This window comes from Arachis stenosperma, chromosome 4 (assembly GCF_014773155.1).
Source record: "Arachis stenosperma cultivar V10309 chromosome 4, arast.V10309.gnm1.PFL2, whole genome shotgun sequence".
Lineage (NCBI taxonomy): Eukaryota > Viridiplantae > Streptophyta > Magnoliopsida > Fabales > Fabaceae > Arachis > Arachis stenosperma.
In genome coordinates this window covers 136,749,400-136,771,845 of record NC_080380.1, presented here as the reverse complement: position 1 = coordinate 136,771,845, position 22,446 = coordinate 136,749,400, and the positions used below count along the sequence as shown (strand labels likewise).

General features: G+C 36.0%; 2 protein-coding genes across 2 annotated transcripts; both read left to right on the top strand.

The window, feature by feature from the left end:
- Positions 1 to 8,102: 8,102 nt before the first annotated feature.
- On the top strand, positions 8,103 to 15,540 carry LOC130975648 (uncharacterized). Its single transcript, XM_057900408.1, has 11 exons — positions 8,103 to 8,129; positions 9,493 to 9,555; positions 9,642 to 9,679; positions 10,005 to 10,017; positions 10,668 to 10,777; positions 11,012 to 11,094; positions 11,672 to 11,746; positions 11,898 to 14,184; positions 14,278 to 14,589; positions 14,674 to 14,779; positions 14,860 to 15,540. Exons 1-11 carry the CDS (start codon positions 8,103 to 8,105, stop codon positions 15,538 to 15,540), a joined length of 3,795 nt encoding a protein of 1,264 aa, XP_057756391.1.
- A 200-nt stretch (positions 15,541 to 15,740) lies between these two features.
- Positions 15,741 to 19,245, top strand: LOC130975647 (uncharacterized). The gene is made up of 8 exons (XM_057900407.1): positions 15,741 to 16,149; positions 16,771 to 17,012; positions 17,105 to 17,317; positions 17,461 to 17,553; positions 17,687 to 17,716; positions 17,918 to 18,019; positions 18,123 to 18,473; positions 19,165 to 19,245. Exons 1-8 carry the CDS (start codon positions 15,741 to 15,743, stop codon positions 19,243 to 19,245), a joined length of 1,521 nt encoding a protein of 506 aa, XP_057756390.1.
- The last annotated feature ends 3,201 nt before the right edge of the window (positions 19,246 to 22,446 follow it).

The window sequence follows — 22,446 nt, the reverse complement described above, 5'->3', positions numbered from 1 at the left end:
AAACCAACCATCGGTCCATCTCATTTCAACCACGGCCCTAGGCCCAAACAATCCAACAGCAACCAATCACCACAGTCCAACAGAGTCTCAGTCGCAAACACAAATAGGAAGATCCAAGCACAAACAAACAGTTATTGCAAGTAGAACAATTAGCAGTTAATCACAAGTAGTCACAAAAGCAAACCAAGTATAATATGCGCTCCCAAATAATGTCACATAAATGCATATGATGCATGCCTGTCCTAGTGGCTGGTGATATCATCTGTCGGTTATAGAGCCAACCCGACAAGTTCTGGTAGCTAACCATTGGACTGTCCCTCTGTCGTGCATCCCCAACTCAAGTTATTCTCGATCATTATCATGATCATAATCATAATCCATATCCAACACCCTCACTGTTGTATATTCATAGAGGTGAGCTCATCCCGGACTTTCACAGTGCCCGGCCACACTCACGACATAGGGTCAGCAGAGTCTCGAGTCTCCACCTGGAGCACGTGGTGGCTAGCCACTGCTTCTTCCCAGGGAAACTCGTGTCTCTGATAGTGGAAGTGCAACATTCACATTTCATTCATTAGCATATATGCATTTATAATCGGCCATAATCAACAATGGCTCTGCCGTAACTCGGCAATAACTCAGCCATCCGACCCACGGTTCAATCCAGAACCAGCCAATTTATCAATAAATAGAGCCCTTCGGCTTAAATTCATAATTCATAATCAGCCATACGGCTCATAACTCATTTGGCAATCAGCCATAATTCAATAGCATACACAGCCATTCCGGCTCATAACAAAATAGCACTTCCATCATTCAATATCATCAAATTCATAAAATCGGCATTTAAGCCATAAATCACTTTTTCTCAATTCATTTCACTTTGAAATCAACTCTTTTCTGCCTTGGCTTTAAAGTTTCCATTTTTCAAATCATCTCAGGCTCATAAGCCACTCTTACACAAGGTAAATTCCCCTTTTGAAAACAAAGCCACCCTCGGCATTCTCTTTTCAAAACTTCCAAAATCATGACAAGTTAAAGATTTATTTTGAAATATTCAAAATCGTCCATCCAACAACGGAATTTTGTATCAAAAGTTTCTCGGTAGATTCTCAAGTCTTTAGGGGAGGATAACATAACTCATTCTGTCAAATTCTCTTAAAATCATTAAAACCTTGGCTTTCTGATTTGAATAGTAAAATAGGATCTAAGCCAAACCGAGTCATGTAATCAATTACTCCTTTCAAAGCCATTTCCTTTACTTAAACAAAACTAGCTTCAATTCCCTGATTAAATCTGAAGCATTTTAAACTGCTAAGAGAATAATTTTTGTGGTGTTAAACTAGAGTTCAAAGGATACTCTGAAGCTTATTTAAAATGTCAGAATAATGAGGTTCATCAATCGAAATCCAAATCCTTTTAAAATCACGAAAACTATTCCAAGGGACAAACTTTATGTTTAATAGAGAAACACATAAACCCGTTTTACCTTTTTAAAACAGCCTCAAAGCAAAATTCTCTTTCGAATGACTTGCACCCAAAGACATACTATTTTTCTTGGAAAATATGGAGAAATCATAATTCTCTTTTCAATAATTCTTTCAAAGCGTAGCTTCATCGCTTTCATAATTGTTCTAAGTAACGATAATAGAAGAAGCTCTAAATTCACAATCCTCCAAGCAAATAGGAAAGGCATTAAACCCATAATTTTCCCAAATAACATTTCAAATAAAGACTCAGATTTTATAAAAATTTCGGTAGCACCTCCCCTAAAACTTGGACTTTGTCACCGGTTCGAGTCCCAACTAAACCGCTCCACAATCCTTTTCAACAGTTCAAAACCAGAAATCAATTCAGAAACAAGCTAAATCCAACAATAATCTCATTTTCATATCTCAAGAAAACCGTTTCAAAATCAAACCATTATCAACCGATTAAACTCGTTTCCAAAGCTTTAAAGAAGCGGTTCAGCAACAAATCATTTATCAACACCAAGTCAATTAAAGTAAACCAGGCTGAATTCAAAAGTGCATTCGACTTTTCACATTGTCAAAACAATTAACTCAATTCAAATCAATTCTCAACGGATTAAACTTGATCTCAAATCTTTAAAAGAATCAACTTGAAGACATTCCATTTCACAAAACCGCACAACAATCCAACCGACAAACGTTCAAAATCAATCAAGACCAAATCAAACCATACATAAGGCCGATACAATCACCAAATACACATTTTCTCATATCAGTATCCATATGTAACAATTCCAATGTATAAAATATAGTTTTCGGAAAGTGCCCTGATGAGCGGATAATTTATACGCTTTTTGGCATTATTTTTAGTATGTTTTTAGTTTGTTTTAGTTAGTTTTCACTATATTTTTATTAGTTTTTAGTTAAAATTCACTTTTCTGGACTTTACTATGAGTTTGTGTGTTTTTCTGTGATTTCAGGTATTTTCTGGCTGAAATTGAGGGACTTGAGCAAAAATCTGATTCAGAGGCTGAAAAGGACTGCAGATGCTGTTGGATTCTGACCTCCCTGCACTCGAAGTAAATTTTCTAGAGCTACAGAAGCCCAATTGGCGCGCTCTCAATTGCGTTGGAAATTAGACATCCTGGGCTTTCCAGAAATGTATAATAGTCCATACTTTGCCCGAGATTTGATGGCCCAAACTGGCGTTCCAAATCAGCTCAAAACTGCCCGGCGTTAAACACCGGAACTGGCACAAGAATGGGAATTAAACGCCCAAACTGGCACAAAAGCTGACGTTTAACTCCAAGAGAAGTCTCTACACGAAAATTCTTCAATTCTCAGCCCAAGCACACACCAAGTGGGCCCGGAAGTGGATTTTTATGTCATTTACTCATTTCTGTAAACCCTCGGCTACTAGTTATCTACAAATAGGACCTTTTGCTATTGTATTTTGGTATCTTTTGATCTTTGAATCTTTTGATCACTTTAGATCTTAGGATCATCTTGGTTCTTCTGGTTCCCTCTCTGGGGCCGAAGCCAATGATCACTTTTGTTCTTATATATTTTCAACGGTGGAGTTTCTACACACCATAGATTAAGGTGTGGAGCTCTGCTGTACCTCGAGTATTAATGCAATTACTATTGTTCTTCTATTCGACTCAGCTTATTCTTGTTCCAAGATATCACTTGTTCTTCAACTTGATAAATGTGATGATCCGTGACACTCATCATCATTCTCACCTATGAACGTGTTCCTGACAACCACCTCCGTTCTACCTTAGATTGAGTGGATATCTCTTGGATCCCTTAATCGGAATCTTCGTGGTATAAGCTAGAATTGATGGCGGCATTCAAGAGAATCCGGAAGTTCTAAACCTTATTTGTGGTATTCTGAGTAGGATTCAAGGATTGAATGACTTTGACGAGCTTCAAACTCCTGAAGGCTGGGCGTTAGTGACAGACGCAAAAGAATCAATGGATTCTATTCCAACCTGATTGAGAACCGACAGATGATTAGCCGTGCTGTGACAGAGCGCGTTGAACATTTTCACTGAGAGGACGGGACTGTAGCCAGTGACAACGGTGATGCCCAACATACAGCTTGCCATGGAAAGGAGTAAGAAGGATTGGATGAAGACAGTAGGAAAACAGAGAGACGGAAGGGACAAAGCATCTCCATTCGCTTATCTGAAATTCTCACCAATGAATTACATAAGTATCTCTATCTTTATTTTATGCTTTATTCATATATCATCCATAACCATTTGAATCTGCCTAACTGAGATATACAAGATAACCATAGCTTGCTTCATACCAACAATCTCCGTGGGATCGACCCTTACTCGCGTAAGGTTTATTACTTGGACGACCCAGTGCACTTGCTGGTTAGTTGTGCGAAGTTGTGAAATTATGTTTAGACCATGGTATTGAGGCACCAAGTTTTTGGAGCCATTACCGGGGATTGTTTGAGTTGTGAAAAGTAGAGATCACAATTTCGTGCACTAAGTTTTTGGCACCGTTGCCGGGGATTGTTTCGAGTTTGGACAACTGACGGTTCATCTTGTTGCTTAGATTAGGTATTCTTCAGAATTCTTAAGAATGAATTCTAGTGTTTCAGGGTGATGTTCTTATCATCACCAAAGCTGATTGATTCTCATCAATTTAGCTCTTGAATGCAATGTCCTGCTGAAGCTTGGCTAGCCATGTCTAATTCCTTTAGACTGAAGCTTTAGACTAACATTGCATGATTCCTGGAATTCTCATTAAGAATTTTGATATCTTTATTTCTTTTCCACTTAATTTTTGAAAAAAATCCAAAAAAATTACAAAATCATAAAAACCAAAAATATTGTATGTTTCTTGTTGAGTCTAGTGTCTCATTCTAAGTTTGGTGTCAATTGCATGTTTCTATTCTTGCATTTTTTTTCGAATTCATGCATGTGTCTTAATTGATCTTCAAGTTGTTCTTGATGATTTCCTTATTCTGATCTTTAAATTCTCTTGTCTTGAGTGTTTTGTTGTTTCTCATATGCATTCTCATTTTGTTAGTGTCAATAGTATACAAACTTCTAAGTTTGGTGTCCTGCATGCATTGTTTATTTGATCTTAGTTTCATTTTGATTATTCCTCATTATTAAAAATCCAAAAAAAAATTTAATTTGTGTCTTTTCAAGTCAATAATACAGAGAATTAAAGATTCAGAACATTCAGCAGAGGAATTACACAGAAAAAGCTGGGCGTTCAAAACGCCCAGTGAGGAAGGAAAATTGGCGTTTAAACGTCAGCCAGGGTACCTGGCTGGGCGTTTAACGCCCAAAAGGGTAGTGTTTTGGGCGTTAAATGCCCGAATGGATACCATTCTGGGCGTTTAACGCCAGGATGGCACAAGAAGGAAGATTCTGTTTTTAATTCAAATTTTTTTCAAGTTTTCAAAATTTTTCAAAATCAAATCTTTTTCAAATCATATCTTTTCAATCATACATTTTCAAAATCAATTTCTTTCCATTTTCAAAGATACTTGCTATCAATTAATGATTTGATTCAACATTTCAAGTATGTTGCCTTTTCTGTTGAGAAAGGTTTAATGTCTGAATCATATCTTTTCTTGTTAGCCAAGTCATTAATTTTTAAAATCAAATCTTTTTAAATTATTTTTCAATCATATCTTTTCAATCATATCTTTTTAAAACCATAACTTTTCAATCATATCTTTTTAATCACATCTTTTTCAAAATAGTTTTCAATCATATCTTTTTAATTTCTACTTTCAAAAATCTTTTTCAAAAATCACTTGATTTCTTTTCCACTCTTAGTTTTCGAAAATCAATTAGTATTCTTCAAAATGTTTTTAAAATCTTTTTCATGTATTTTCGAAAATTTATTCCTCTCTTCTCATATCCTTCTATTTATGGACTAACACTCCTCCTTAATGCACAATTCGAACTCCATCTTTCTTGATAAGTTCGAATTCTTCTACCTCTTTCTTCTATTTTTCTTTTCCTCTAACACTTCAAGGAATCTCTATACTGTGACATAGAGGATTCCATATTTGCTTGTTCTCTTCTCTTTCATATGAGCAGGAGCAAAGACAAAAGCATTCTTATTAAGGCTGACCCTGAACCTGAAATGACCTTGAAGTGAAAGCTAAGAGAAGCTAAGGCACAACTCTCTGTAGAGGACCTAACAGAAATCTTCAAACAAGAAGAACCCATGGCAGCCGAAAACAACAACAATGCCAACAATGCAAGGAAGGTGCTTGGTGACTTTACTGCACCTACTCCCGACTTCTATGGGAGAAGCATCTCTATCCCTGCGATTGGAGCAAACAACTTTGAGCTTAAGCCTCAATTAGTTTCTCTAATGCAACAAAATTGCAAGTTCCATGGACTTCCATTGGAAGATCCTCATCTGTTTTTAGCTGAATTCTTGCAAATCTGTGACACTGTCAAGACCAATGGGGTTGACCCTGAGGTCTACAGACTTATGCTATTCCCTTTTGCTGTAACAGACAGAGCTAGGATATGGTTGGACTCACAACCTAAAGAAAGCCTGAACTCTTGGGAAAAGCTAGTCAATGCCTTCTTGGCAAAGTTCTTTCCACCTCAAAAATTGAGTAAGCTTAGAGTGGAAGTCCAAACCTTCAGACAGAAGGAAGGTGAATCCCTCTATGAAGCTTGGAAAAGATACAAACAATTAATCAGAAAGTGTCCTTCTGACATGCTTTCTGAATGGAGCATCATAGGTATCTTCTATGATGGTCTGTCTGAACTATCCAAGATGTCATTGGATAGCTCTGCTGGAAGATCTCTTCATTTGAAGAAGACGCCTGCAAAAGCACAAGAACTAATTAAAATGGTTGCAAATAACCAATTCATGTACACTTCTGAAAGGAATTCTGTGAACAACTGGACGAATCAGAAGAAAGGAGTTCTTGAGATTGATACTCTGAATGCCATATTGGCTCAGAACAAAATATTGACTCAGCAAGTCAATTTGATTTCTCAAAGTCTGTCTGGAATGCAAGCTGAACCAGGCAGTACTAAGAATGCTTCATCTGAAGAAGAAGCTTATGATCCTGAGAACCCTTCAATAGAAGAGGTGAACTACATGGGAGAACCCCATGGAAACACCTATAATCCTTCATGGAGAAATCATCCAAATCTCTCATGGAAGGATCAACAGAGACCTCAACAAGGTTTCAACAACAATAATGGTGGAAGAAGCAAGTTTAGCAATGGCAAGCCTTTTCCATCATCTTCTCAGCAACAGACAGAGAATTCTAAGCAGAGCCACTCTGACTTAGCAACCATGGTCTCTCATCTAATCAAAATAACTCAAAGTTTCATGACTGAAACAAGGTCCTCCATTAGGAATTTGGAGGCACAAGTGGGACAGCTGAGCAAGAAAATTACTGAACTCCCTCCTAGTACTCTTCCAAGCAATACAGAAGAGAATCCAAAAGGAGAATGCAAGGCCATTAACATGACCCACATGGCCGAATTTGGAGAGGAGGAAGAGGCAGTGATCGCCACTGAGGAAGACCTCAATGGACGTCCACTGGCCTCCAATGAGTTCCCTAATGAGGAACCTTGGGAATCTGAGGCTCACACTGAGACCATAGAGATTCCATTGGATTTACTTCTGCCATTCATGAGCTCTGATGAGTATTCTTCCTCTGAAGAGGATGAAGATGTCACTGAAGAGCAAGTTGCCAAGTATCTTGGAGCAATCATGAAGCTAAATGACAAGTTATTTGGTAATGAGACTTGGGAGGATGAACCCCCTTTGCTCACCAAAGAACTGGATGACTTGTCTAGGCAGAGATTACCTCAAAAGAGATAAGACCCTGGAAAGTTCTCAATACCTTGTACCATAGGCACCATGACCTTTGAGAAGGCTCTGTGTGACTTAGGGTCAAGTATAAACCTCATGCCTCTCTCTGTAATGGAGAAGCTAGGGATCTTTGAGGTACAAGCTGCAAGAATCTCACTAGAGATGGTAGACAATTCAAGAAAACAAGCTTATGGACTTGTAGAGGATGTCTTGGTAAAGGTTGAAGACCATTAGATTCCTGCTGATTTTATAGTCCTAGAGACTGGGAAGTGCATGGATGAATCCATCATCCTTGGCAGTCCCTTCCTAGCCACAGCAAAGGCTGTGATTGATGTTGACAGAGGAGAATTGATCATTCAAGTGAATGAAGAATTCTTTGTGTTTAAGGCTCAAGGATATCCCTCTGTCACCATGGAGAGGAAGCATGAAGAGCTTCTCTCAAAATAGAGCCAAACAGAGCCCCCACAGTCAAACTCTAAGTTTGGTGTTGGGAGGCCACAACCAACTTCTAAGTTTGGTGTTGAACCCCCACATTCAAACTCGAAGTTTGGTGTTGGGAGGTTCCAACATTGCTCTGAGTATCTGTGAGGCTCCATGAGAGCCCACTGTCAAGCTACTGACATTAAAGAAGCGCTTGTTGGGAGGCAACCCAATGTTATATTTTTCTTTGTTATTTTATGTTTTCTATAGGTTGATCACTACAAAAAAGGGGGTTAAAATGGCATTGATATTAAGGCGGTTTTAAAGAACCGCCGTAATATCGAGACGTTACGGCAATTGTTGCTGCTGCCGTAAATGGCTATATATATTTTGGCGGTTCTGGTGATTATGGCGGTTTTAACCGCCGTTTTCACACACATATAAAAAGAAAAAAATTGTAATCCCTAACTCATTCAACGCCATTCTTCGTTCTAGCTAGGGCTTCTCCTCTCTGAAGTCTGAACAAACGACGCTCTCATCTCCTCCGTGTAAAGAAGCTCTCCGACAACGCCGTTCTTCCTTCTAGGGCTTCTCCTCTCTCCGCCAATTACGATCTCTCCAGGTACCTCTCCCTCTCAAGTTAAATTGAAATGCTGTTTTATTTTGTTTTTTCTTTTGTGCTGTGGAGACGAAGATTCCGGCGAGTGGCATGGTTCTGGTGGCTACTGACCTCAGCATTTCGATTCCAGAAGGCACCAATTTTTTCATTTTTGTTTGGGTTAGGGTTTCAAAATCGCTTTTGGTGTTGATTTTTTGGGGGTTTTGTTTCTCTGCAGCTCTGTTAGGGATTTTTGGGTCTTCCGTTGAAGCATTGACGTTGGTACAGGGTGATTGACGATGATCTCAGGTCTTCTTTCTTAAATTTACTCCCTCCTCTTTCCCTCTCTCTCTCTCTCTCTCTCTCTCTCTCTATTAAGGTGTTTCGCTGATCTCCAATCTCAGATCTTAGATCTCAGAAAAAACTGCTCCAATCTCAATTTCTCTATTTGCCTCTTTGGTTCTTTTTTGGTTTTTTTAAGCAAAGCTATAAATGAGTAATCTCTGTAGTTGTTTAGCTTTGCTGCCCTTGCTCTGTTCAATGTTTTTTTCATTAACTGAACCCTTGCTCTGCCCTTGAAACTTGCACGTACCTCGTTAGATGCATGATGCACACATGCACATTTGTCACACTCACATAAGATCCTCGTTTTATTTTACTAAAGAAATCAGGTTTAGTTTTCTATCCATTTCTATGTTTATTAAAAATTAAGATGTTAACATTTTTGATGTCTCGGGTTTTGTTTCGGCCATAAATCAATATATAAGATTTTACTTGGACAATCATTTTTGGAAATTCTTTGAGGTTAAAGTTTTAAACAAATTTGTTCAATCTCTCAGGGGCTAGAACTATTAACACAAGAAAATATTTATATCAGCCATGTGACATTCATAATCATTGATAGATAGAGTGAGCTGGTTCAAGAAACAAGCTATCTTTGTGTGTAAGTTGGTGAATTTGCTAGACTTGGTTCTGGAAGTTTTAGTGTTTTCTTTGTGTGTCTTGCTCATTAATCATTAAGTTTTAGTGTTTTCTTTGTGTTTTCTAGATTTGTTTCCTGCTTTAAATTTGACCCCCTCTAAATCTTACGCTTAAATTTGACCCCCCTCATTACGCTTATTTGCAGCATTCTAATATTGTTTTTGCCTTTGTGAATTTTATACACAGGCTGTTGACAAATTACCAATTATCCCTACTGCACTAGAATTAATTGGGATACTATTTACTACGGTAAATGAATACAGATTAAATCTTCTATTTATATTCTTAATGTGCTTAATGTTGTATAGTAATATAAACTTCTCTTTTTATTTCAGTGGTTTACATATGGATATCTCTTGTTCAAGCCCGACCGGTAAGTATTATTGCTTACCTTCATCTTGATATTGACTACATCATAATATTAATAGCATTGGTCGAAATCTACGTCAAAGGACTAATTATAACCATGCAAAATTGGTTGATGATTAAAGCTACCTTGTAAAGAGACTAACCTATCTCAATTATAGTGGTTAATGATTTTTTTCCTACAATACTTTCTTAAATCGGATCTTTTTTGCTTGTCCTTTGTGACAGAGATCTCAATAAATTGGCTAGTATTGTACCTAATTTGCAAAAGAAATGGTAATTTTTCCGTGGCTATATAAAATTACTCTGGTTTGTTTTATTCATTGTTATAGTTACTCTTTTGATGTAAATATATCCTTATTTGCACTAAAAGGATACAAGTATTGAATCTTCAGTTCCAATGCTTAGCGTTAGATATTTTCTAAATCTCTTTTATAAATACTAACATTTTGAAATTAACATTGGTTTGGTCCTTAATAAATTTGATCTCAGTGTACTGTTATAATTTTTATGTTATTCTTGCCTATTGAGGTCAGATAATTTCATCTTATGAACTAGATGAAATTTCAAAACTCTGTCATGAATAGATGTCAATTCTTTCTGAAACCAAACTGTGTTAAACTTAAAAATGTTTGGACTAAATTGATGTCAATATTTTAGGACAAAGTGACACTGATTTCAAAATGTTAAGAGTAAAGAAGGATATAGTCTCAATCTTCTACCTTTTTGTTTGTTTGGTTGTGGATAAAAATTTTCTTATGTATTGAAGATATATTTTGGATTTTGCAGTAGTATTTAGATGGGTGTTCTGGCACATTGTGAGCATATAGTTTCCATGTTACATATTATAATTGGATGCCCTATCATTTAAGTGGTTCTCTTATTCTCTGTTCTTGAATGTATTCATTATAGTAAAATTAATACTTGTAGTGATATGTATTATGTGCCTTTCACTCTTTTTAGGCAAATCAACATTGTGATATTGCTACTTGTAGGTTAAGGCATTGACAGACCAATTTCCTGCTGCTATTCCACTTACTTTGGTACTGAAACAATTTTTGGCAGACCGGAGCCTTGATCAGTCCTACTCTGGTGGCTTAAGCTCGTATTGTTTGGTATGTACGACTGCTTTCTTTTACATCTAATAATAATTTCTCAGTGAACTTGCCAAATCCTTTTTGTCCTTTTTGTAGAAAACTGGAGTACGTGTCTGCTAATCTTGCATTTCTTTTGATTTTATACATAGCTTAATAATTAAGAACATCTCAGATTGTACATAGAAATTCTATGAATACAGATTCATGTCTTAGATAATGTACATATTTATATCTATATTTAGATCAAAATCATCTTCATCGGCAGTCAAGTTATCATTATTAGCTGCCTTGGAGGGAAAATTTGCATTCGAAAAGATCACTAAAAGTTCCTGGATAGTTTAATAAAGTTTATTTTCATGCTAAGTTATATAAGTTACTTTGCAGTTTGCACATCTCTCTTTATATTATTAATTTTATCATCATGGACAATATGGTCACTTTGTTTTTAATTTGATCACTTCTGATTAATTTTAAAATATATGATGTCAGTTAGGCCAATATGTTATATACATGAACATGCTTGCGTGAACCACCTAGCTAGCTTCCTTGGGATTTCGTGTACATTAATTAGTTATATATTTAATTTAATTTATTAGGTATATTTATTTATTATACTAAATTATTAGGTATATTTATTTATTATACTAAATAAAAAGTTAGGACTCTATATATAATGAATTATATTTTATAAATGTTGTATTAATTAATTTTTATTGTTCAAATTCGTTAATAATATAATTTGATATTAATCCTAAATTATCAAAAATACAACATTCATATATTTTTAGTTGATTATACATTTAATTTTAATAAATCTGTTAGATATTTAATTTCGTGTACATTAATTAGTTATATATTTAATTTTAATAAATCTGTTGGTGATAATTTTTCATGTGAAATAGGTTTTAGATCTTCTTCAACTCTTGCTGCTAGCTACTTTACTTTGAAAAAAGAAGGGAAATTATCATTTGAAAGAGGTAATTATAATTTTCTTATATTTTCTTTTAAATACTATTTAAGTTTTTAATATCTGATTTGCATATAAAAGAATAAATTTCTTGCCTTTAGAATATATATAGATTTTTAATGAATAGATTTTTTAAAATCCTTATTTGTAATCCCTCTTAGTCATGTCAATCGATAAGTCATGGATTGGAAAACCACGAACCACGCATGAGTATAAAGATGGTTTAAACAAGTTTTTGGATTTTGCTTTTGAGCATCGATCTCTTGCGGGTCGTCAGATTAAATGCCCTTGTCCGGTGTGTGGTTTTGGCAAGTGGCAAGCAAGAGAGAAAGTTTTTGAACATTTAATAGTCAAGCCATTTCCAGAAAACTACAAAGTTTGGTATTGGCATGGTGAAGAAGTAGTTGGAGTTGGGTCACAAGTTCATCAAACTAGTCACATTGTACAAGATGATTCGACATCTCAGCATCCAATGGTAACAATGCTCAATGACGCGTTTGGAGTTGCTGGACCTGACTTGAATGAAGATGGAGATGGAGATGAAGACAACATAGAAGATGGAGATGGAGACAATGCAGAAAATGAAGAGCACAATGGAAAAAATGTGGAATTTTACAAGTTGTTAGAAGATGGCAATGAACAATTGTATGAAGGGTGCACAAAGTATTCAAAATTGTCTTTCTTAATTAGTCTGTATCACATAAAGTGCTTATATAGAATAAGCGACAAAGCCATGACCGAAATTCTCAAGTTATTAAAAGATGCCTTTGGAAATGCAAAGATTTCAAATACATTCTATGAGGCCAAGAAAATCATAAATAAACTAGGGCTTAATTATACCAAGATACCTGCTTGCCCTAATGACTGCATGTTATATTGGGGGAAGGATGAAGATTTGCAAGAATGCAAAAGATGCAAGACATCTAAATGGAGCGATGTTAAAAAGAAGAAACCAGCAAAGATCTTGCGATACTTTCCACTAAAACCGAGACTTCAACGATTATTCATGTGTTCTAAGACTGCTCAGTCAATGCAATGGCATGCTTTGGCAGAAAAGAAAGATTCGAAGATGAGGCATCCGCGGGATTCTGAAGCTTGGAAGACATTTGATTTACTTCATGATAGGTTTGCCGAAGATCCTCGAAATGTACGTCTTGGTCTTGCAGCTGATGGATTCAACCCCTTTGGAGCTATGCGTACAAACTATAGCGTTTGGCCAGTGGTGCTTATTCCATACAATCGGCCTCCATGGGAGTGCATGAAGCCAACATCACTTATCTTGTCAATGATTATTCCTGGAGAGAAAATGCCGGGGAACAACATAGACGTATACTTACAACCTCTTATTAAAGAGTTAAAAGAGTTGTGGTATGATGGTGTTCAAACATTAGATAGGTTTAGGAATGAAATGTTTACATTGCGAGCAGCATTAATGTGGACAATTAGTGATTTTCCAGGCCTTGGTAACTTATCTAGGTGGAATGTACACAGTAAATATGCTTGTCCTACATGTAACTTCAGCACTGATTCATATAGATTAAAGCATGGTGGAAAATGGTGTTTTTTGGGGCATCGCCGTTTCTTAGAAAGGGGTCATAAGTTTAGGCTAAGTCGTGCAAAATTTAATGGAAAAGTTGAGTTGAGGGATCCCCCAGCAGTACTAACAGGATCAGAAATATTGGAACAACTTGAAGGAATCAATGTTTCATTTGGGAAAGAACTACAGGAAAGTAAAGGTAAGAGGATTCGACGAAAAGTTGTTGAAGAAGATGATGAATCGGGGATGTGGAGGAAGAAAAGCATATTTTTTGATCTTCCTTATTGGGAGTCTAACTTATTGCGCTATAATCTAGATGTTATGCACATTGAAAAGAATGTTTGTGACAATGTATTATACACTTTGCTCAATGAGACAGGAAGGTCAAAGGATAATCTCAAAGCTCGTAAGGATCTTAAAGAAATGGGTATAAGGAAAGATTTATGGCCAGATGAAAATGGGAGATATCATCCACCTTTGTTCACAATGTCAAATTCCATGAAAGATATATTCTTGCGTACTATAAAGAATATTAGAGTACCAGATGGTCTCTCGAGTAATATTTCACAGTGTGTTGACCTAAAGCAAAGAAAGCTTTCTGGATTGAAGAGCCATGATTGCCACGTTCTTATGCAGCAACTATTACTCATTGCCATACGTAATGTGCTGCCAGATAAAGTTACTGCAGTGCTAATAAAGTTGTCTTCATTCTTTCAACAGTTGTGCTCTAAAAGCTTAAGTCTTACAGAACTTGAGAAGCTCCAACCTCGAATTATCCTTACCCTTTGTCATTTAGAAATGTTGTTCCCTCCTTCTTTCTTTACAATCATGGTTCATTTAACTTGTCATCTAGTTGATGAAGCAAAATTCGGAGGACCAGTACACTATAGGTGGATGTATCCTATTGAGAGGTAAATATCTCTTTTCAATCATTATTCATTTAACTTATCACTTAGTTATATCTTGCTTAGGTATTTAACCTGTCACTTAATTATACAAACTAGGTATTTAGGTCATTTGAAGTCCTATGTACGAAACAAAGCTAAATCAGAAGGTTCTATAGCTGAGGGATACGTGGCTGAAGAAGCTCTTACATTTTGCTCTCGATACTTAGAAGGGATTGAGACAAGATTTAATAGGCCACCACGTGTTGATGATCGTCCGGATGATAATTACAGTACACATGTAGATTCCCTTTTTCCACAAATGGGGAACTCAAAGGGAGCTTTCACAGTATTTGAGTTGTCACCTATGGAAAAAAAACAAGCACATCGATATGTGGTTTTAAAATGTCCATATGTCAAACCGTTCATTGAGTAAGTGCTTAAGGATTTTCGTACATGTTTTTTATTTACTTGAAAATAGTTGTTTAGTTAGAGTTAAACTTTTATATCTGACAGTGACTTCAAAGATTTTGTACGAAGACGATCTAAGGGTAGAAGGCCTTCAAATGTAGAGATAGAAAAAAGAGTCAATAAAGATTTTGTTACTTGGTTTCATGCGCAGGTAAATAGAGAAGTGATAATTTTTTGCTAATATTGAGTTAGTATTTGTGGATATAATAACTAATATCTCTATCATAATAGCTTATGAACCCAGATATTATGAATACTGTGCATGAGGATTTGAGATACTTAGCAAGGGGTCCATCACGATATGCCAAGAGGTTTTCTACATTTAGTATTAATGGGTTCTCCTTTCGAACTACCAATCGAGACAAAGGGTTAAAGACCCAGAATAGTGGAGTTTTTTTAATGTCTTCAACTCCTTGTGTTGCTAGCGCTAGTGATGCTGATGTTAGGAATGCTGATTTGTCATATTATGGAAAACTAGAAGATATTATAGAACTAAACTACAATGGCCGATTTCGGGTTACTTTATTCAAATGTAAATGGGCTGACACCACTAGAGAACGGGGCTGTAGAAAGGATAATTGGGGTTTTACTTCTATTAATTTTTCACGAGTAATACACAGTGGTGACCGAGAGGAGGATGATCCATATATTGAAGCCTCACAAGCTCGAATGGTGTATTTTGTCAATGATGAAGTGAATAAAGATTGGAGTGTTGTCGTGCATTTGAAGCCAAGAGATTCATATGATATGGGGGGAAATGAAGATGATGAACCATGCGAGAATGAGCCATGGTTAGAGCAAAACTTAGATTCTTTATTTGAAAATGGTGATAATCTATCATTGTTAAGAGATGAGGTAGATGATGAACTACTAGATAATAACATTGGAGAAGACGAACACATGTTAGAATAGTAGGTGAGTTTTATTAATAAGTGGTTTATTATAGAAAAATAATTTTTGTCTACATTTCTTCTTTTTCAATTTAACTTTTGTTTGTAAATTTTACATAAATATGTTGTTTAGACTCATTAATTGATTTAGTGGAACTACTAAACCTTGATGCACATTTTATTCTATATTTATTAATTATTTATTTGATCTATTATGCAGATATGCCAAAGCAAAAGAAGTACAAGAATTTACTTAAAGCAGCAGCTGCCAATTCTTCACAAGACAAGTCAGTAGCAGCTGCCAATTCTTCACAAGACAAGTCAGTAGCATCAAATACATCACAAGTCAAGTTCCTAGCAGCTGCAAATTCCTCCCGGGACAAGTCGGCAGCAGCTGCAAATTCCTCCCGGGACAAGTCAGCAGCTTCAAATTCCTCCCGGGACAAGTCAGCAGCTTCAAATTCCTCCAGAGATAAGTCGACAGCAGTTGCAAGCTCCTCCCGAGACAAGTCGGCGGCTTCAAATTCTTCTGAGCCATCATCAGTTGCTCCAACTATATCTGAGCATCCATCCGAACCTAAACGTAAACGTGGGCGTGAATCTAAGCATTACTGGACTGTTGATGCCATAGGTATGTAATATTCTCAAATGTAATATTCTCCAGCCACCTATCACACCATTTCTTTCACTCCTCTTCCTTTCCAAATTTCACTATCTTCCAATTTACATGTCCTTGTTCAGATTTTCCTCCAAAATATTTATGAGCCATGAAATGTTCATTTTAGTTTTATTTTTCGTTAATTTGGAGCAAGATTAGCCCAGTTTTTTTCGAGAATTAATCTACTTATTTGGTTCAACTTATTCTTTAAGTTTTTTTCTCTTTCTAAAACGTCCCTACCTTTCTGAAAATTTGTTAAATTAAAAAAGACTTTAAAATTTAGACAACAAAGAGTAAAATATTCAGAATAACAAAAAAAGCTTTGAAGTTATTGATCTTCACGCATATTTTACATATGCATGATTTCTCTAAAGTTGATAATTCCATATTTTACATATGCATCATTTCTCTAAAGTTGATTTCTCTAAAGTTATTGATTTGGAATTCTGATGTATAATATATAGTATTATATATGTTGCTGTTACATTATACCCTGCACAAGAATCAATCTTTTATAATATATATCTATCATCATATGTTTTATTCTTTAGTTGCTCAATTACTGATTTATTTATATTTATTTATCTATTTTAGATGAATATGAAAATAGTACACGCCTTCATTTATTAGTGAATGATGTGCATAATTTGCCAGAAAGTTTGCGCATAGTTGTCAATTTTGATAGACAACATGCAGCAATAGGAGAAGCAGCCGGACTCCTTGCAGGAATTTGTGGGCAATTGGCCACTGATTGTGTAGCATTTCCAATCAGTTTTGATAAGTGGTCAGACATTCCAGAGAGCTTTTTTGAAAATCAATGGAATATTTTTTTCCAAGTAAGAAGATTACTTAAACTCTAAAGCTTATTTCTTTGTCATTATTTAGTTATATTTGTTAGTTAATATATATTCTTTGTTCCATATTAAAGGCTCGATTTTGCTTCAAAGTATGTGATAGCTTGGCCAAACGATTTCTGCTCCAATCACTTGGCAAAAAATGGAGGGAACATAGGATAAAGCTTTGGAACGAGTTTTATGATCCGAGGTTGAGTAAAACCGAGATCATAAATAATACACCAGAAGATATTGCTCTTGATCAATGGGTTTTATTCGTAGAATATCGTTTGAAGCCTGAAACTCAGGTAAGTACTTACAATCCTAGTTAAATGTTGTCCCACTAAAAAGCCTTATATATTTTGCTGCTGTAAATAGGATATTAAATTCATATGGAATGTTGTGAATGCATGTTTAACTCTATTTAATTGTGTCCAAATTTATCTTTCAGAATCTTTGTAAGAGGAATCAAGAAATTCGGCAAAAACAAATAATTCTTCATACTTCAGGTGCTAAATCAATTGCAAGAAGAAGGGCTGAATTGGTAATCATTTCTATGTGTGGATTTCATACATTTAATTTTATTTTGGCATTATCCAATTTTTCAATTTAATTCCACTTGTCTCCCCAACTATTATGAGAATTGTCATGATAAAATATCAACACAACTTTCACAGGTTCGTTTCTATGTTGGTAATCATGAATTGGTAATCATCAATAACATTAATTTCTCAGCTTATGTTTAGTTTGCTGCCATTATTATATTTTATATAGCATAGGAGTCATTATGTTAGCACCTAATGCATCTCAGTTGTTATATTGTTGCTGTTAGTAACTTAATTTTATGCATATCTTTTCTTCAATGATATATTTCTTGATTGAGTCTTTCTACTTTTCTTGAATTTTAGACGGAAGAGACGGGAAAAGAAGTTAGTAGGGTTCAAATGTGGGACATCACTCACAAGAAAACAGATGGAAGTTATGTTAATGAAAAGGCTAAAGAAATAGCGGTAAGACTAAAGTACAACAAGTAACTTGTTTGTATTTCTTTTTCTTTCTTTTTTATAAGATAATATTATGTTTGATTCTTTCCCTTTCTTTTTATATATGTAGGAGAAGATTGAAGCATATAGCAGTCAACAAGCGGTGGAATCAACCGTTAATTCTCCTCTTGATGCTCTTGGAGTAGTTCTTGGGAAAGAGCACCCTGGTCGTGTTCGAGGTTTAGGCATGGGAGCTGTTCCAACTGTTGCTTTCAAGAACAACACCACAAGAATTAGTCAGATGAACTTAGGTTCTTCAAATGATGCTAGCACATCATCTACTTGTGGTTCCAATGTGCAAAAAGAGCTGGATACTGTTAAAGCGCAATTGCAAGCATTAGTTTCTTATATTGCTTTTAAGGAAGGAGGTAAAATTCCAGTAGAATTAGCTGGAATGTTTCCTACTCAACAAATTTCACAGGTACAAATACAATTTATGTTCTTAATACCTTATTCCATGTGTAATACAAAAAAGTTGTTAAGTATCTTAATGGACTGGATCTACCAAATATGGACTATGCAACATTTAATTAATTAATTTATTTTAGGTATAGTACAGTAGCCATAGTTAAATGTAATTAAACAATAATTTTTGCTTGATGTATTATGGACAACATAATCTCACATTTGGCTGTTTATGTGTTATGGCATATTATAAGACTCATAATAATCTTTATGGGCTCATTTTTGTATAGTGAAAGCTCATTGTTATCTATATGTTAGAGATATAACTTTATCTTTTTTTATCAAGAGTAGAATAAAGTAGTAGCTCTGAATTCAAGTAGTATTGTATAAAAGTGCAGTTTGTGTGATTGTATATATATAGAGAGAGTGGAAGTGGTGGTGGTGATGGTGCATGTGGTATATAGCAGTTTTAAGATAAAATATAATTTGGAGGGTAGCTACATGGATATTTATTTGACAAAATAGAGAGAGATCGATGGTTGAAATAGTTAAATTAGTGTGAGTTTCCTTTTCCTAATTCCCAGAAAACAGAGGATTTATTGTGCAAAAGTGCAGTTTTCTTTTTTGATTGAATAAATTTATATTAATAGTTTCAGATTCATTTTTATATCTTTTTTATTGTACTCATAATTATATTTTTGTTGTAGGGATTGGATCAAGAGAGTGAGATTCCATCACCAAGAGAGTTAGGAAGTAGGTCTTCTGGAGCGAGCAACAAAGAAGCATGATCTTGTATGATAAAGATTTTATGTATTAAGTATTATAGATATATGTTAAGACAAATTATTGAAAAATGTTATCTTTGATACTTTGTTTTTGGATTATGATTTTTTATTTTCGGAGATTGTGTATGAATTAAAAATCTTGTTATGATGTTTGATTTAAGGTTATGCTTTTTGGTTATGAGATTTTAAAGTTTGAGTTCTAAAAATGTCACTTTAAATATATAGTTTCAATCTCATTTTAAAAAGTATAAAATTGTAATTAGGTAAAAACGACGGCTAAAAATGCCATTTTAAACAAAAATGGTGCCATTATATCCTGGTAAAAACGGCAGTTAAAAAATGCCATTTTAATGGAAAAGGATGCCATTAAACCCTGGTAAAAACGGCGGTTATAAACGCCATTTTAATCGAAAAGGATGCCATTAAACCCTGGTAAAAACGGCGGTTATAAACGCCATTTTAAACGAAAAGGATGCCATTAAACCCAGGTAAAAACGGCGGTTATAAACGCCATTTTAAACGAGGAAGATGCCATTAAACCCAGGTAAAAACGGTGATTATAAACGCCATTTTAAACAACAACAAAACTGCCGTTTTATCTGATTAAAATGGCGGTTAAAAACTGCCATTTTAACCGCCAAAAAACCGCCGTATTATCCACTGGTTATTATGGCGGTTTTCAAAAAACCGCCGTAATAACCTGAATGGCGCCCAGAATTCCGGCGTTTCTTGGAAGCGCCGTTTTCGGTAATAATGGCGGTTGTAACCGCCGTAATTACCTTAAAAAACCGCCATTTTAACCCCTTTTTTGTAGTGGATGATCATGGAAAGTCACAAAATCAATTAAAAAAGCAAAAACAGAATGAAAAATAGAAAGAAAAACAGCACACCCTAGAGGAAAACCTTGCTGGCGTTTGAACGCCAGTAAGGGCAGCAAATGGGCGTTTAACACCCAGTCTGGCAGCATTCTGGGTGTTTAACGCCAGAAAGGGGCACCAGACTGGCGTTAAATGCCAGGAAAGGGCAAGAAGCTGGCGTTAAACGCCAGAAATGGGCACCAGCCCGGCGTTTAATGCCAGAATTGGCATAAAGAGCATTTTTGCTCGCCACTTGGTGCAGGGATGAATTTTCCTTGACACCTCAGGATCTGTGGACCTTACAGGATCCCCACCTACCCCACCTCTCTCTCTCTTCTTCACCCATTCACCAATCACCTCAACACCTCTTCCCCAAAAACCCCTCACCTATCAAATTCCACTATTCTCTTCACCACTCACATCCATCCTTCATAAAACCCCACCTACCTCACCATTCAAATTCAAACCACTTTCCCTCCCAAATCCACCCATTCATAACCGAACCATACCCCTCTCTCTACTCCTATATAAACCCATCTTCACTCCTTCATTTCCACACAACCTACACACTACTTCTCCCCCTTGGCCGAACCACAAAGCCTCCTCCATCTCCTCTATTTCTTCTTCTTCTACTCTCTTCTTCCTTCTTTTGCTCGAGGACGAGCAAACCTTCTAAGTTTGGTGTGGTAAAAGCATTGCTTTTTATTTTTCCATAACCATTTTTGGCATCTAAGGCCGGAGAAACCTCTAGAAAGAGGAAAGGGAAGGCAAAAGCTTCCACTTCCGAGTCATGGGAGATGGAGAGATTCATCTCAAGGGTACATCAAGACCACTTCTATGAAGTTGTGGCCTTGAAGAAGGTGATCCCCGAGGTCCATTTCAAACTCAAAAAGAGTGAATATCCGGAGATCCAACATGAGATCCAAAGAAGAGGTTGGGAAGTTCTTACCAACCCCATTCAACAAGTGAGAATCTTAATGGTTCAAGAGTTCTATGCCAATGCATGGATCACCAAGAACCATGATCAAAGTGTGAACCCGGACCCAAAGAATTGGCTTACAATGGTTCGGGGGAAATACTTAGATTTTAGTCCGGAAAATGTAAGGTTGGCATTCAACTTGCCCATGATGCAAGGAGATGAACACCCTTACACTAGAAGGGTCAACTTTGATCAAAGGTTGGACCAAGTCCTCACAGACATTTGTGAAGAGGGCGCCCAATGGAAGAGAGATTCAAGAGGGAAGCCGGTTCAACTAAGAAGGCATGACCTCAAGCCCGTGGCTAGGGGATGGTTGGAGTTTATCCAACGCTCAATCATTCCCACTAGAAACCGATCCGAAGTTACTATAGACCGGGCCATCATGATTCATAGCATCATGATTGGAGAGGAAGTAGAAGTTCATGAGGTTATAGCCCAAGAACTTTATAAGGTGGCGGACAAGTCCTCTACCTTGGCAAGGTTAGCCTTTTCTCATCTCATTTGTCACCTCTGTTATTCAGTTGGAATTGACATAGAGGGAGACATCCTCATTGATGAGGACAAGCCCATCACTAAGAAAAGGATGGAGCAAACAAGAGATCCCACTCATCATGAAATCCCTGAGATGCCTCAAGGGATGCACTTTCCTCCACAAAATTATTGGGAGCAAATCAACACCTCCCTAAGAGAATTGAGTTCCAACATGGGACAACTAAGGGTGGAGCACCAAGAACATTCCATCCTCCTCCATGAAATTAGAGAAGATCAAAGAATCATGAGAGAGGAGCAACAAAGGCAAGGAAGAGACATTAAGGAGCTCAAGCACTCCATAAGATCTTCAAAAGGAAGAACAAGCCGCCATCACTAAGGTGGACCCGTTCTTTAATCACCTTGTTCTTTATTTTTCTGTTTTTCGAATTTTTATGCTTATGTTTATCTATGTTTGTGTCTTATGATCATTAGTGTCTTAGTGTCTATGCCTTAAAGTTATGAATGTCCTATGAATCCATCACCTTTCTTAAATGAAAAATGTTCTTAATTGAAAAAGAGAAGAATTGCATGAATTTTGAATTTTACAACAGATTAATTATTTTGATGTGGTGGCAATGCCTTTGATTTCTGAATGTATGCTTGAACAGTGCATATGTCTTTTGAATTTGTTGTTCATGAATGTTGGCTCTTGAAAGAATGATGAAAAAAGGAGTCATGTTACTGAGGATCTGAAAAATCATAAAAATGATTCTTGAAGCAAGAAAAAGCAGTGAATACAAAAAAAAGGAGAAAAACGAAGAAAAAAAAAGAAAAAAAAAACGAAAAAAGAGAGAAGAGGAAAAAGAAAAAGAAAAAAAATAAAGTTGTGATCCAAGG